We start from the raw sequence: 14,931 nt of genomic DNA, 5'->3' as shown, positions 1-14,931 counted from the left end.
ATTTGATGCAGACTGATGGTTAGAACATCTTTGGGTGAACTTGAGTCCATGCTCTTAACTGCTGCTCTGTCCTGTTCTTAGCCCAGCAGCCTGGTAAATTGGTGATAGAGTGGGTTTTGGATAGGACTCAGACCGCCCCCCCCCCCCCCCACTACATTTGCTGAAGGGGAAGGGACTGTAGAGTAGAGTAATAGGGTACCTGGCAGTGCTTTGAGAACATCTGTGAGAAGGGGTGGGGTGTCTGCAGGTGGGGCAGCCCCTGTCTCCTCATCTATGGCATCCCAGGGCTCTACTCTTTTCCAGTCGGGCTGTAGCATGTGACACTGAAGCAGTCCCCTGGCCCAGACCCCTCAAGAGGGGCAGATCAACTGCTTCTGGGAAGCAAGGCCTGCCTTTTTGAGCTGGATCAGTATAACTAGCCCATACCTAAGACCTCCCAACTTGCCATCTGTTTCTGGGGTACCTGGCAAGTCTCTTCCATTTCTCTGGGATTTCCTGTTGCCAAGTATACCTAGCCTGCAGGGCTGGAGCTGTTAGGGCTCAATGATTTCAGAGAGCAGGAAACTGAGGGCTAGTGAGGGAGCCTAACCTGGCATACTGCATGGGTAAGTGATCAGGACTTGCCTACCCCACATCTTCCAGAGGGAGCTGAGAGGTTTGGCCTTCCCGGGAGAAGTGTGAAGAAAAAAGATGGGGGCAGAAGTGAGGTCCCCCTCCTAGATCCATTTCAACAAGAGCACCCCTCCTTTTCTGTCATATATTACAATTTCATGTGAGAAATTGTTGATCTTAAAAACAGCAGGGTGGTTCCTGGAATGCTTGGGTTTCTGAACCTGCCCCCCCACCCCCCACCTCACCCATGCATGATATGCCCCTATGCCATGAGTGAGTGTCGAGGTGAACAGAGCGTATTTTGTTGAGGCAGGAAGTTGGCTTTCCCACCAGCTGGAAAAGCTCTGGATTTAGAGGCAGGAACTGGATATTCGGTGCCAACTCCACAACAATTTACTGGGCACTTTGGGCACAGCCTTGGTCCCTCCTGGGCTCAGCTTTCCTGTCTCTACAAGGAGAAGAGTTCTCAAGTCCCTTCTAGCCTTGGCTGGGTCTGAGAGCCTCTCCACTCCAATAAAGTGGTAATCCAAAGTAATTTGGGGAAGGCGGGGGACTCAGAAGCCTCTTGAGAATGCCCTAGATTAAGACAATAAAAGTGAATTTGCATTACCTGAAGTGGTGGGTTACCAGGGGAAAACCAGCTTTGAGGTCAGCAGCTTCCCACATCAGAACGATGGAGTCAGGTGGGCAGTGGAGGGTTACTTGTGCCTCAAAACCTTCCTGAAAGGGGTGGCTCCTGAAATCCAGGGCCCAGCTGCCCAGTGCTTGGCCTGTCCCTCAAGAGAGCATGCAGGAGCCCACTAGCAGAATATGATGCATGGAAGAGGTTTGGTTTTTTTTTTGTTTTTTTTTTTTTTTTAATGTGAATTGATTAGCAGTATTTATAAAGCTAGAAATTTCTTTTTAATCTATTTTTTTACTTTTCTTGAAAACTCAGAAGCTCTGGAAACACTAAGTCTGTGTTTGAGGGTAGAGCCTTGGCTGCTTTTGCACAGATGCTACCCCCTTAGCTATAGCTGTGTTTCCCAGCTCGCCGGGGTTGCTGGCCAGACTTGTGATTTCTGGTGTGGCCCGAGGCCTGGGGGCTTAAGTCTGGGACCTCTGGGAAGTTCCTGTGCTGGCTTGTCTGCCACATACCCTCGCGGTCCTCTGTTTTCCACGGCTGGCCTGTGGTGTTTGGATTAAAGCACCCTGATTCCAATTCTGAGTACAGAACGCAGGTCTAGACCCCAAAGGGGTTGCAGCTGCTGGACTGTACAGCTGTGTGCTGCTCAGTCATAATGCAGAGGGGCACTAACCTCTCTTCCCTTTCAGAGTTCTTTGAGAAGCACCTGTGCTTCTGTAAATTGCTTCATTTGGGAAATGTTTACTGTGGGCCTGCCATGTACATGCTGCAACCCTGGGTTTCAGAGGCCAGTGGGCACGGTGGAAGAGATCCCCACCCTATGGAGTTTGCAATCATTGTCCACAAAGGATGTGTTATAGGCCGACAAAGCCCAGGGGTAGGGTCAGGCAGTACCTGGGATTCAGTCCCAGCTCCGAAAGTTCATAGCCTGCTGAACTGTGGACAAGTCATTTAGCCTCTCCGAGCCTTAGTTTCCTCTATAACCTGGAATCAGCATCATACCTGTCTTGAACGGTTGTGAAAAATAAATGAGTTACCGTATGTAAAGAACTTTGGCACCTTCCAAGGATGTATGTAATACAGGCTCAGTAATTAGTGAGGTTGAGATACAAGTGCAGCTGTTTCAGGGGGTGGCTCTGAAGACCCCAGGTTACAGACTGAATTAGGACTTGATCCAGAGTCTCTAGTTGGGTAGTTCTTTATAATGGGCACTCAACAGGGAAGGCTTCCTTGGAAGAAATCTGAAAATAATGCTGAGATGTGTGAATAACGTCACACAGAATATATACTGTGTGACCCTAGGCAAGTTCCTTGCCTCTATTTCATTTTCTGAGTGACAGAACTAATAGTGTCTTTTTGAGGCAATTTAGTAAAATCACACATAACAAAACAACTTAGACTAGCACCCTGTAAAAGGGGGTTGTTACTACTATTACTGCTCTATTTAGAACCATATGTGCTCTTCAGAAAGGCTGTGTTAGGGTGCTGGCACTTGGAGACCAGGGGCTTCACTGGCTGTTTGTGTCTTCCAGTTGTAATATTATTAGTTAGCTTTTGGTCGGACTTTAGGGGCTAGGACCAGCTGTGGGGGCAGATTCCATGTCTGATCATGAAGAGTGGGGGCATCAGGCTGCCTGGGTCACCACAGGCTAAAGATAGTCTACTGAGGTTGGGCCTGGTCCAGGCCAGGCAGCATCATGTGACTGGAACCCAGCAATCCTGCCCCTCCTCCCAGGCCAAGGGGCTCACGCTGGGGCTGGCAGCTTCCTTTGAGCAGAGCCTCTAGATGGTCTGATGTTCTGAAGCCCCCTACACACACACACACACACACACACACACACTCACTCACTCACTCACTCACTCACTCCTGCACGCAGGGATGCCCTCCAGTCCCTTCGTGTGTTTCATCTGCAGGTCTGGGGTCTGGGGGGAAGTCAGGGCAGGAGGGCTGGGCAGAGAGAGACCTGAGAAGTGGCGGCAATGGCAGCGACAAGAACTGGTGAACAAGGTGTGGAAGTTAACCCAGTGTACTTTTTACTCGGTAGAAGAGTGTTTCTGCTTAAGGGGTGTTAGGATGAGTGGGGTTAGGCTGAAAGGCCTGTGGTCCCCAAACTCTTCCTCCATGACTCTGCCCTCAGGCTGGCTTAGGAGGGATGAGCACAGTTGGGCGATGTAACCCAGGCTCCTTCTGCCTCACCTTCCCCTTAGATGGTTTTGCTCCCTTCCACATTTGGGGTCTCAGTTTGCAAATATCTTTGGCAAATAATCTTTCCACCATGTGCTTTAGTTTCCTCATTTATAAAATGAGACCAGTTATGGGGCGCCTGGGTGGTTCAGTCGGTTGAGCGTCCGACTTGCTCAGGTCATGATGTCACAGTTCGTGAATTCAAGCATCATGTTGGGCTCTGTGCTGACAGCTCAGAGCCTGGAGCCTGCTTTGGATTCTGTGTCTCCCTCTCTCTCTGCCCCTTCCCTGCCCATGCCCTGTCTTTCTCTGTCTCTCAAAAATGAATACATTAAAAAATATATTTTTTTTAATAAAATAAAATGAGACCAGTTAGAAAAACAAGCTCAGTGTTAAAACAGCACATGGCACCTAGTAAGTGCCTAGTACATACCGTGTGCACTTGTTAATATTATCACCACAGCTTGTTGCTAGCATCTCTTTGATGAGAAATCTCAGTGGTTGAGGTCTTGCCTTCTCTCTCCTCACCCCTCCAGATCTCATGTTACTACCTTTTGTTCAGTTGAGGAAGATGAGACGCGGAGAGGGTGGTCAGTAGTGCCCCCCAAGATTATACAACTGAAGAGTGCTGGAGTCTGGACTAGGACCCAGCTCTGATTTCAGGTAATCAGGTGCCTCAGAGTCAAGGCAGGGCTGGGCGTGGGGTTCCTCTGGAAGCCAGCAGTGCCAACGATACTTGTTTGTTTCCGGAGAGCTGTGGCTGAAGGTGGAGGATGAAGCTGTAGCCTCAGGAATTAGTACTCGGAAAACAAAGCCTCTTCCCTTGGTGTGAAATCATAGAGGAGATGGGTTTTGTGAACTTACCACTCATTCAACAAATGTCAGCGCATTGCCAGGCCCTGAGCTAGACGCTGGGATTACTGCTGTCAGAACAGTCTGCTTCCTGGCCTCAAGGAGCCACATAGGGGGTGACGGTTCCAGCGCTGTGAGAGCATGTAGGAGGGACACTTTACTTGAGGTCTGAGAGGGTCCCCGAGGAGATTGACCTCATGGCCACATACAGATTAGCAAGTTGGTGAGTGTCAACTCAAGAAATACAGCCTAATAAATAACCTTGTTCCCCAAAGTAGAAATTCTTTCTGGTTAGGCTAAACTCAGCCTATTCAGCTGCCAATCTCCAGGAGATGGTGCCAGCCCCAAAATAAACATTTGGCCCTCCCCATTCTTCTGGCACTGAGGCCGAGATCTCTGACCATCCATTCTCAGTCCCACAGGCTTTCTCCCATCCGGCCTAGGCCCATCTTGCCTTTTACCCACATTTGTCCCCCAGTCTCATTTCCAGCTTCTCCCTCGTACTAGTTCTTTGTTACCATGACCTGAAGAGTTTGACTCAACCCGTGTGCCTTCTCACCCTAAAAACCACTGGCTTCCCATTGCTTGACCAAGTCTTTGCTCCTTAGATTTCCTAGATCTAGTCCCTCTGGGTAGCTTTTATTTCACAGGGTCAGCAGCATTAGGATGTTTCTAGAACAAGACAGCATAGAAAATATTTCTTTTTATCTGGCTTTGTAGTGGGTGTTGATGGGTTTGGCCCCTGGGTAGGCTGAGAGAGATTCTGGAGGGCGAGCTCTGTCCCTCTTCCATGCTGAGTAAAAAGTTGAGTCACTAAATTTCTTCAACTGAAAGGGAACTCCAGGCCTTCCCTGTGCTCTTCCTTCCTCTACTGCAGCAGGGGCTGATGTCACAGCCCACCCCCACCCCCACCCCGCCCCCCAGGACTTGTGGTGAATCCTCTCTCTTTCTTTCCTCTTCCCCTGGGAAACCTGCCCTGAAGCCAGGACGGCTTCTGGAGGGCGGTGTCCGGAAGAAGGGCCAGGCTGGAGCTGGACAGGGGATGGCATTTGTAATCTGAATCAGTGAATTGAACCACTTGATTCCCAGGAGTTGCTCTGATTCTTCTCATATTAAGAGATTATTTGATGGTCTCTTTTTCTCTTTAACCCTGAGGATGAGGGTTACTTGGCCATAGTAAACTTGGTGTGTGAATCTGAATTGAAATATTTAGCATTACCGTATGCTGAGCACTCTTATGCTCTGTTCCTTTAACTGTCACAGCAGTCCTATGAGATAATGGTGACTTTAGTTTTACAGATGAGAAAACTTAAGTTCAAAAAGCTTCTCTGGGTGCCTGGGTGGCTCAGTCGGTTAAGCATCAACTCTTGATTTCGGTCATGAATCTCCTGGTTCATGGGTTCGAGCCCCACAATGGGCTCTGCACTGACAGCACGGAGCTTGCTTGGTATTCTCTCTCTCCCTTCCTCTCTGGCCCTCCCCCACTCGTGTTTTTTTTTTTCTCTCTCTCTCTCTTACTCTCCCTCCCTCCCTCCTTCTCTCTCCCTCTCAAAAAAAAACAAAACAAAACTCAAAGGGCTTGTTAAGGGGCAGAGTATGTAGGGCCTCCAGCCAAGTGCAGTGGATGACAAAGTCCAAGTTCTTATGATGGGCTGTCTGCTTTCCTAGACAAGTGTTTGAATGAAAGGGTGACAGTTGAGGAAGAGAGAACCTCAGAGGGTTAGATAGTCAGTGTTGTGCAGTCAGCCTCTCTGCTTTGCAGGGAGAGCCGCTCTCTGCCCTGCTCACCCTCAACGCCCACATTCTGCCCCCCCTTGTTTCCCGGTATCCTCCATTAGCCATAGTGGTTTAGCTGCCTTGGTCCCCACCGCTCTCAGTAATCTGAAGGAAAAATAGTGGGTTTGCCATGCAGATACAGGTGCATAGTCTTCTGGTGTTCCACAACCACACATAGAGATTCTGGTGTGCTTCATTTAATACACAAATGCCTGTGTGTATTTAGGGAAGCCCCTTCACCCCCTGGAACTAGAGTCATTCAGTATTGGCTCCTGGCTCAGGATGTTCCTGTGGGACAGAAAGTAGCTTTTCTCCTTTTCCAGATGCCTGTTAGCCCCCGACTTGTTTTAATCAGGAGGAAGGTACTCCTAGGGCCTCTGTCTGCCATCTGGCTCCCTTAGAATGCTGGGCCTCAAGTAGGGTCCATCTCTCCACAGTTCTACTTCCTTCTGTACATGAGAACCTTTCCCTGTCTTCAGTAACCCTGTTTACCAGGAAACACCAGGGAAGCGCCCTAAGATTGCACCAGGAAGGAGAGGGTTGTCGTTTGTTTGTTTCTTTGTGAAAGCCAAAGTGCGAGTGGGGGAGGGGCAGAGAAGGAGAGAGAATCCCAAGCAGACTCCGCCCTGTCAGCACAGAGCCCGACATAGGGCTCAAACTCACGAACCTGTGAGATCATGATCTGCATTGAAATCGAGAGTCTCATGCTTAACGGACCGAGCCACTGAGCCACCCAGCCGCCCCCAGGAAGGACTTTTGACCCTACCAGTGGCCACATGGGATTTGTGGCAAGCTGGAGGGAGCACTTAAACAAAAAGAGTGGAAACCTGTGGCTGTCATCCTGGTTCTTCCCTAGGGAAGCCCCTTGAGGGCCTCTGCTCCCTATCTGCAAACAGGGGGGATTAGAACCATGGGTCCTTTTTTCTCACCTTCTACAGTCGTTTTCTTGGGCAGATGCAGAGTGGCGAGTTTAGTGTTTTTTGAGCTGGGCTCTGGTCACTGGCAGCTGGCACAAGTTTGAGAATGCAGAAGTGGGAGGAGGGGGCTTGTTCCCTCTTTGGGCTGGGATGATGCTGGACTTAGGGACTGGCACCTGCGTAAAGGATTGGTTTTCCCTGGGAACCATTTCAGATGCTAGGCCCTGTATATTAGGGAGTCGGAGAGAGACTCTTGGTTGGTTACCTGGTGAAGGAGGATGGCTGGAAGGGGACCCAGAAAGGGATGTGTAATTGAAGTCAAAAAGCCGAGTGTTTTTTCTTGTCTCCCACAGGGCCTGAGAGCAGTGCATCTGACTGAGCCCTCCTGCCTTTGCTTAAGCCCCACAGGATCTTAACAGATCTAGGAATTTTACGTAAAGGCAGAAATAGTCCTCTCTCCCTAGTGGACTTTTCTGTCTGTCTGGGAGACTTTGTTCCTCCTTGGAGTGGGGGCAGCATGAGGATGTAGCTGTGAGCAGAGCAAGAGCAGGGCACTGTGGGTCCCGGGGGCAGAGGGAGACTAGCTAGGGATGGGCCTTTTTCAGCAAACTTCACACAGGACTACTTGAATATTCCTGTGTATGCTCAGACTAGCCATATTCCCTCAGTCATCTTGGGGCTAGTGGGAGAATGGGGACATTTCCCAGGATGACAGGATGACTCTCCCATTAATCAGAGACTGAACTTTCAGTACTTTACCATGTCCCTTTGTGATCTCGGCAAATGGAGTGTCAGGCAGGGTGATCGCAGGGTAGGACTCTTTCCAATTTTAAGAGTTTTTCTTAGGTTTATTTTTTATTAGAAGAAGCAGACAATGCCCTGAAAAACTTTGCCTCACTTTTTCGAGGAAAGTCTTCAGGAACACCTTGCCCTATGAGCCTGATTCGCCCTTTCCACATCTTGTTAACGAGCTTGAAGTTGCAGGTCCTTTGGCCTGCTCTTGTCCTGATAGCAAGTAGGGGGGTCCTTGGAGAAGTGATTACTCCCGTAACTCAGGTGTAGTCACGGGAGATGATCCTGGGGTGGCTCCCTCTACCCAGTTCTGGTTTTGTTTTTGTTTTTTTAATATTATAGTTTTTATTTATTTTTTGCAGGGGGGGGGGGGAGGGGCAGAGAGAGGGAGACACAGAATCTGAAGCAGGCTCCAGGCCCTGAGCTGTCTGCACAGAGCCTGATGTGGGGCTCGAACTCACGGACTGCAAGATCATGACCTGAGCTGAAGTCGGACCCTTAACCAGCGGAGCCACCCAGGCACCCCTATGTGGTCCTGGTTTGAAGCACCAGCCTAGTCTGGGAACTGGGTGGTATTAGGCTTCTCAGAGCCACCGAGGATCAGCAAGAAAGTCGGTGCATAATAGCTCCCTGATCTATGGGCTCCATCCTCTTGGCACTGAGAGATTTCTGGGTCTCCACTATCCAGTACTGGGTGTAGAGGATGTTGTGGGCTGCGTTCCATAGCTCCAGCTCTCAGAAGGCATGAGGGGTGTCTTGAGGGGGCAGTGGTTCTGGTAAGGGTTGGAAGCCAAAGATGCCATGGCCTCATAGTTAGGAGTCAGGCAGGGACTCGTTCTACTCATTAAGAGAACATGGGTGTGCTCAAGGACTAGAAAACTCCTTTTGAGACCAGCTAGGCAGATTTCTCTGTTCAGGGACTGTGGGGGGCAACATGATGGGAGAGAAGTGGGTGAGTAGAGCCCCAGGATGTACCTTTCCCGTGGGTCTCTGAGGGAGGAAGGGTTTAGAAACCCTTGTTCTTCAGAAGTGTGTTGGGAAAGCAAGTGTAGGTGTAGAAGGGACCAGACCTATTAGAGTTCTTCCTTTAAACAAACAAACAAAAGGTTTTCTTTTTAAAAAGCCCATGTCTCATTGAAATGACTGGAAAATTCCAAACAGAATTAAATCACTGTTAACATACTACTTTACTCCTGATGATACTTAGTTATATGGCCTTCCAGAATTCTTGTGAATATGTGCATATACACATTTTTTCTTTGCTTTACAAAAATAGAATTGCAGCTTTTCTCACTTACTGTGTTTCACATCTTTTATCTCTAGTAGAACATTATCTTTTTAATGACTGCTCTAAAAATTGCTTAAAATTTTTTCTTTAGTGTTTATTTTTGAGAGAGAGACAGAGTAGAGTGCAAGCAGGGGAGGGGTAGAGAGAGAGAAGGAGACACAGAATCTGAAGCAGGCTTCAGCTCCGAGTTGTCAGCACAGAGTCCAAAGTGGGGCTTGAACCCACAAACCGTGAGATCATGACCTGAGCCAAAGTCAGACGTTCAACCGATGGAGTCACCTAGGCACCCCTGCTCTAAAAATTGTTAAGCTTTAATTTCTGTAGCCAGTTTTCTACTGTTGGAAATGTAGGTTGTTTTCAATTTTTTGAACTTACAAACAGCACTTTTGTTATGGACGGCTTTGTATATAACTCTAAACACTTGTCTAGTTTGTACTGATAAATTCCTGAAAGGAACATTGAGTCAAATGGGTCTCATGTTTTCTTTGGGAACTTGGAGAACAGCAGAGTCTTTCCTAAGTGGCTAACCTTTCTATTGACTGCAGGTCATTGAGGACAGAGCTGGTCCTGGTGGAGGTTGGGGATGCTTAGAAGAGAGAGCCCTGGATTTCTTGACTGCCAGCTCAGGGTTCTCCCCTTACCTTCCCCATGATCATTAGCCCAGGTCTGCTCACACACAGACTTCCACAGTGTTAGTTAGAGCCAGAGAAGGTCTTTCAGATCCTTTCTTCGTGGAACCTGCTGGGATTAGGGAGCCTTTAATTACAGAGCCAGCTCTGGCATGGCCCCAGTCTGTTGTAGACTTACCCTCTTCAGGCCTCAGTGCCCTCTTTATAGGAGAGTACAGAGCTGGGAGGACCCTCCTGCCTCACTTCATGGGTGTTCATGGGGTGTTGTCCATTGGTTGTTTCCATGGTCTCATTTTCCACGACTTCTTCAGAGAGAGGCTGGTATACTTGTTACTGGTGTTTGAGCACGTGTCCTTCCCTCTTCACCATGTCTTCCTCCTTTGGAAACCTGCAGGTTGCTTGATGGAGTAGAGGTGGTCATGAGGATGAGCTAGCGGTGGCCACCTCCGTGGGCTGTGCATAACCATCTCTCCCTTCTTGTTCCCACAGAACATTCTGCTCCAGCTAAGGTGGTGAGGGCAGCAGTTCCTAAACAGCGCAAAGGCAGCAAGGTAAGGAGTAGGAGCGGGTTGCCTAAAGGGGGCTTCCTTGAAGAAAGAGGTGGTGGCCTCTTCTGAGATGTGAGGTAGTTCTAGATCCTCTCAATAGCGGGGGAGCCCCTCTGGGCCTCCACTGTGGATGGTCCTAGTGGACAGATGATTGTGGGTTCTGATCTCTCGGGGGAGCTGTATTTTGTTTGGGTGAGGGGCTGAATGGCAGGGGCATGGCCACCCCAGGGCCTTCACAGAACGTGCCTTGCAGGTTGGTGACTTTGGAGATGCAATCAACTGGCCCACACCTGGAGAGATAGCCCACAAGAGTGTGCAGGTGAGTCTTTGGGGAAGAGTGGGCAGGTTTAAATGCTATGTACAAATGCACATTTGGCCTAAGTTCTCAGAGCCTCGGGTCTTAACTTTCTCGGTTTTTTCTTTTGAGAGGAGTGGTTGGTACAGTATGGGCAACTCTGAAATAGCTAAGGATCATCATCATTTGAGCCCTTGCTGTATGTCAGGGACTGCCAAGTGCTGCTTACCATTTCATCGAATCCTCACAGTGACTTAAAGATAGGTCCTTTAGTAATTCCCGTTTTACAGATGAGACCACTGAAGCTAATAACCAGCCATTGGGAGAGGCTAATAACGAGCCCTTGATGGTCAGGTGGGCCTTGGAAGTCAAGTCTGTTGTATTATTATTCCAGAGCCTGTGTTCTCCATCAGCTATACTTGGGTTGCCAGTGAGTGAAGCAGGAGAGTGGTCATTAGGCCAGGTACCCACCTCCAGACTGTATGTCTTGGGGAAGCTTATGTAGTGCTCTTTAGTCCCAGCAGAGGAACTCCTGATCAGTCCCCCCCTTCCAGTGCTTTTGTTCTGGACTGATGGCCTAGATCACTCACTGGCTGTGGCCATTGGCCTTCAGTTCACACACAGGGTTGCTGTGGACAAGCCAAGGGCTAGCATCTCTTTCGTCCCACAAACTACCTGGACGGTCTGGTCCTATAGGGAGTAAATGTATGGCTCCTGTATCCTGGTGGGTTGTCTCAGTTACTGAGACTCAAGGAAGATGAAGAAACAGGTTGTTTCCTACTTCCTGCCTGTTTGAGTACACTTCCCAGTGGAGGCATCTCAGGCATAAAAACAAGACCTAAGAATATATGTAGTCCAACCTGCCGTTGCATGCTGCGTCTTCCCTGCCCCACCTTTCTAGTGGCAGGGGTCCTTCTGCCCCATCCTAGGAGGCTCTCTGATTCACCTCACCCCCTGTTACTCTGCTTCCTACTGCAGCCACAGCCCCACAAGTCCCAGCCTGCCCGGAAGCTGCCCCCCAGAAAGGACATGAAGGAACAGGAGAAAGGAGAGGGGAGTGATAGTAAAGAGAGCCCGAAAACCAAATCGGATGAATCTGGGGAAGAGAAGAATGGGGACGAGGACTGCCAGCGAGGGGGCCAGAAAAAGAAAGGTGAGTGGCTTGGAACAGGCTTGGGAGAAGTGTGCAGGCAGAACTGTGAAGTATCAGAACTCGGGGCTGCTGGATGAGTTTTAGGAGCCCCGAGAAGTCCTTGGGAGGCTGAGTGGTGTAGGCCACCGGGCCAGCAATCTTCACTTCTGCCTGCTGTCCATCAGTTCCCTCTCTTACTTAACAAGCATCCGGTAAGCCCTGTTCTCGGCAGTTGGGCTCCAGCAGTGCACAAGACAGATGAGGTCCCCGCCTCAGAGGAATCTTAATGTATCTTGTTGTATTGCTGTCCCATGTAAGATTTCATTTAAAACAAGAGTTTCCATTGCCCTTGCTAAGATGTTTAGGGTACAAGTTTGGCTGCTTTGACAGAGATTCAAAGTAACAGTAGTTTAAACAAGATAGAAGTTCATTTCTCTCATCTGACAGCTGAGTGTAAGTAGGCCAGGCCTAGAATGGCAACTATTCCTTTCCTTTCATCTTGCTGTGGTGTCTTGGCTCTTTTCATCCAAGATGGCTCACTCTTTCCCTCTTCATTCCACTTAGCAGGAACGGGAAAGGGGAGAGCAGTTCCCTTTTAGGGACTTGGCCTGGAATTGACTACTTTCACGGAGCTCTCCATAGACAGAATTTTGACAATGTCTACAGGGAGCCTGGAAGTGCAGTCTTGATTTTGGGCAGCCATGCGTCTGGCTCCGGAAAGGGGTTCTCTGACCATGGAGAAATTGATATTAGGAGTCAGCTGTGAGTGTCTGTCGCACTGAGGTCCATGGCTTCCTTATTTTAGAGATGAAAATGAGGTCTAGTGTGGGTCATCAAATTGTGAATCAGGTCTGTTGCTCGAGACAGCAAAGAATGGTTGGGGGTAGGGATGGCTAGGAGAGACCTCTCCTTCAAGCCTTCCTCATGTGCCCATGCTGTCCTCCAGGGAACAAACACAAGTGGGTTCCGTTGCAAATAGACATGAAGCCTGAAGTGCCCAGAGAGAAACTGGTCTCGCGCCCTGCTCGCCCGCCAGAGCCACGGCACACGCCTGCCAACCGCGGGGAGATCAAAGGTATGCGCCGCCCACTGTGGAGGGCCTGGGCATGGGGGTCACCCTCAAGCCTGACCCAGCGCCCCTCTCCCCATAGGGTCTGAGCCTGCCACCTACGTGCCCGTGCCCATGGCCCCCCCCACCCCAGCCTGGCAACCAGAGACCAAACCGGAGCCTGCCTGGCACGACCAGGATGAGACATCGAGTGTGAAGAGTGATGGGGCTGGTGGGGCGCGGGCTTCCTTCCGTGGCCGTGGACGGGGGCGTGGTCGCGGCCGGGGACGCGGCCGGGGTGGCACTCGAAGTACGTGAGGCCCCTTTGGGCTCCGGGATGTCCGAGGGAGCGTGGCGGGGGCGGCGGGCAGGGCTCTCCTCTCCCTTATGGCGCCCATTTCCCCCATAGCCCATTTTGACTACCAGTTTGGCTACCGAAAGTTTGATGGTGCAGAGGGGCCTCGCACCCCCAAGTACATGAACAACATCACCTACTACTTTGACAATGTCAGCAGCACTGAGCTTTACAGCGTGGACCAGGAACTGCTCAAAGACTACATCAAGCGCCAGATGTGAGTGGACAGGAGCCTTCTTCCTGGAGGGATGCGTAGGGGCCTGGGAGCCGTCAGAGGTGGCTGCTGGCAGAGTAGGGATGGGCAGGTCCTTCTGGTGCTAGGGACAGTGCCTGCCCCTGGCTGGAGCTGAAAAAGTTAACCGCTGCTCATCCTTTAAAAAGTTAAGTTTTCATAATAAAAGCTAGTTTTTCATAAAGGTAATATTTATTGCAGAAGTAATACCATATTTGCCTAAAGAAAATTTAAAATTATCACAACAAAAAGGAGAGGCAGTGTCCAGAGTCCAGCCCTTTGTGCACTTCTGTTTATAATGACAGCACGGTCAGAACGCTAGCAAACACCTAAGGAGTCCACACAGTTAGTAAGGTTTGCTATTAAGTGCTTTCTAGGCATCCTCTTATTTAGTCCTGCGGCTATCTTGTTCCTACGAGCTGGGTCTTCTCTCCAGTTCGTAGGTGAACAAACAGACCCAGAGTGTTGCCCAGAGTTTCATGGCTAGTATTTCAAGGCACAGATTTGAATCCATTTCTGTCTGATGGCAAAACCCTAGCTCTGAACCACTCTGATGGTCCCTCAGTCGGGGGAGCCATACAAGGAGGTGGATCATTTCAGTAAAGTGCAGTAGTATTTTAGGAGCAGAGGAGAAAGTGGCCAATAACATTGGAACTGGGTTTTAAAGGAAGATGAAGGGTTGGCCAGGCATACGAAGAAGCCGAAGGGTAGGGGGAATGGTTAGGGAGCCATAAAAAGATAGCATCTCTTTTCAGCCTGCAAAATTGTACGTTCAGCTGGGTCAGGGTCGGTCAGAGGCTATGTGCGGTGGCCGGGGTGTTCCGAACAAGAAAAGCAGACTCGTAAATGATGCTGCAGCAATCATCTGTCTTCTCCCCTCCACCTAGTGAATACTACTTCAGCGTGGACAATTTAGAGCGAGACTTCTTCCTGCGACGGAAAATGGATGCTGACGGTTTCCTTCCCATCACCCTTATTGCTTCCTTCCACCGAGTGCAGGCTCTTACCACTGACATTTCACTCATCTTTGCGGTAGGTCTCCCTTCCTGGTGCTGGGGTGCAGGGGAAGGAAAGGTCCTTACTTAAGGAGCTAGAGTTTGGGCCACGGCAAAAAAACCCTGGAGGAGTCCCCATCTGATGAATTCTGCTAAAGTCGCAGGGCTTGGCCAGCCTCTCTGCCTCCCTTCTTGCCTCTCTCTCTCTCTCTCTCTTATTATGGAAAATTGCAGATATTTCAGAAGTAGACAGCATGGTATGATGAACCCAGCCTCAGCAATTACCATCTCATGGTCCATCTTACTCCATCTATCCCCCATCTGTGTTTCCTCTTTCAAATTACTTCGCAGAAAATGTCAGGTAACCTGACATTTCATCCACGTTTCAGTACTTATCTCAAAAAGATAAATACCTGCTAAAAACCTAGTCACCATGTCGTTATCACATGTACAAGTATTAATTCCTTCATATGTCCAGATACCCAGCCAGTTGCAAATTCACCCCACTCGTCAAAACTGAGACTCGGGATCCAGACAAGACCCATATGTTGTCTTAAGTCTCCCCTTCCCTTCTCTTTTTCCTTGCAGTTTATTATTTCAATAAACTGGGTTGTGTATTTTGTCAAATTTCTCATGGGACACAGTGGTGT

At 49.5% G+C, this 14,931-nt stretch overlaps 1 protein-coding gene across 1 annotated transcript in view; it reads left to right on the top strand.

The window, feature by feature from the left end:
* LARP1 (La ribonucleoprotein 1, translational regulator) overlaps positions 1–14,931 on the top strand; it is a 53,073-nt gene that overhangs the window by 23,162 nt on the left and 14,980 nt on the right. Inside the window, exons 2-8 of the mRNA XM_047836050.1 lie at positions 10,166–10,227; positions 10,478–10,543; positions 11,498–11,672; positions 12,598–12,726; positions 12,803–13,009; positions 13,109–13,271; positions 14,174–14,318. Of these exons, the coding sequence (XP_047692006.1) occupies positions 10,166–10,227; positions 10,478–10,543; positions 11,498–11,672; positions 12,598–12,726; positions 12,803–13,009; positions 13,109–13,271; positions 14,174–14,318 (947 nt within the window). The remainder of the gene's footprint in view (positions 1–10,165; positions 10,228–10,477; positions 10,544–11,497; positions 11,673–12,597; positions 12,727–12,802; positions 13,010–13,108; positions 13,272–14,173; positions 14,319–14,931) is intronic.

The sequence above is a fragment of the Prionailurus viverrinus genome, chromosome A1 (genome assembly GCF_022837055.1).
Source record: "Prionailurus viverrinus isolate Anna chromosome A1, UM_Priviv_1.0, whole genome shotgun sequence".
In the NCBI taxonomy this organism is placed as follows: Eukaryota; Metazoa; Chordata; class Mammalia; order Carnivora; family Felidae; genus Prionailurus; species Prionailurus viverrinus.
Note: the sequence above shows the minus strand (reverse complement) of the source record. Positions and strands in the feature narration are given on the sequence as shown.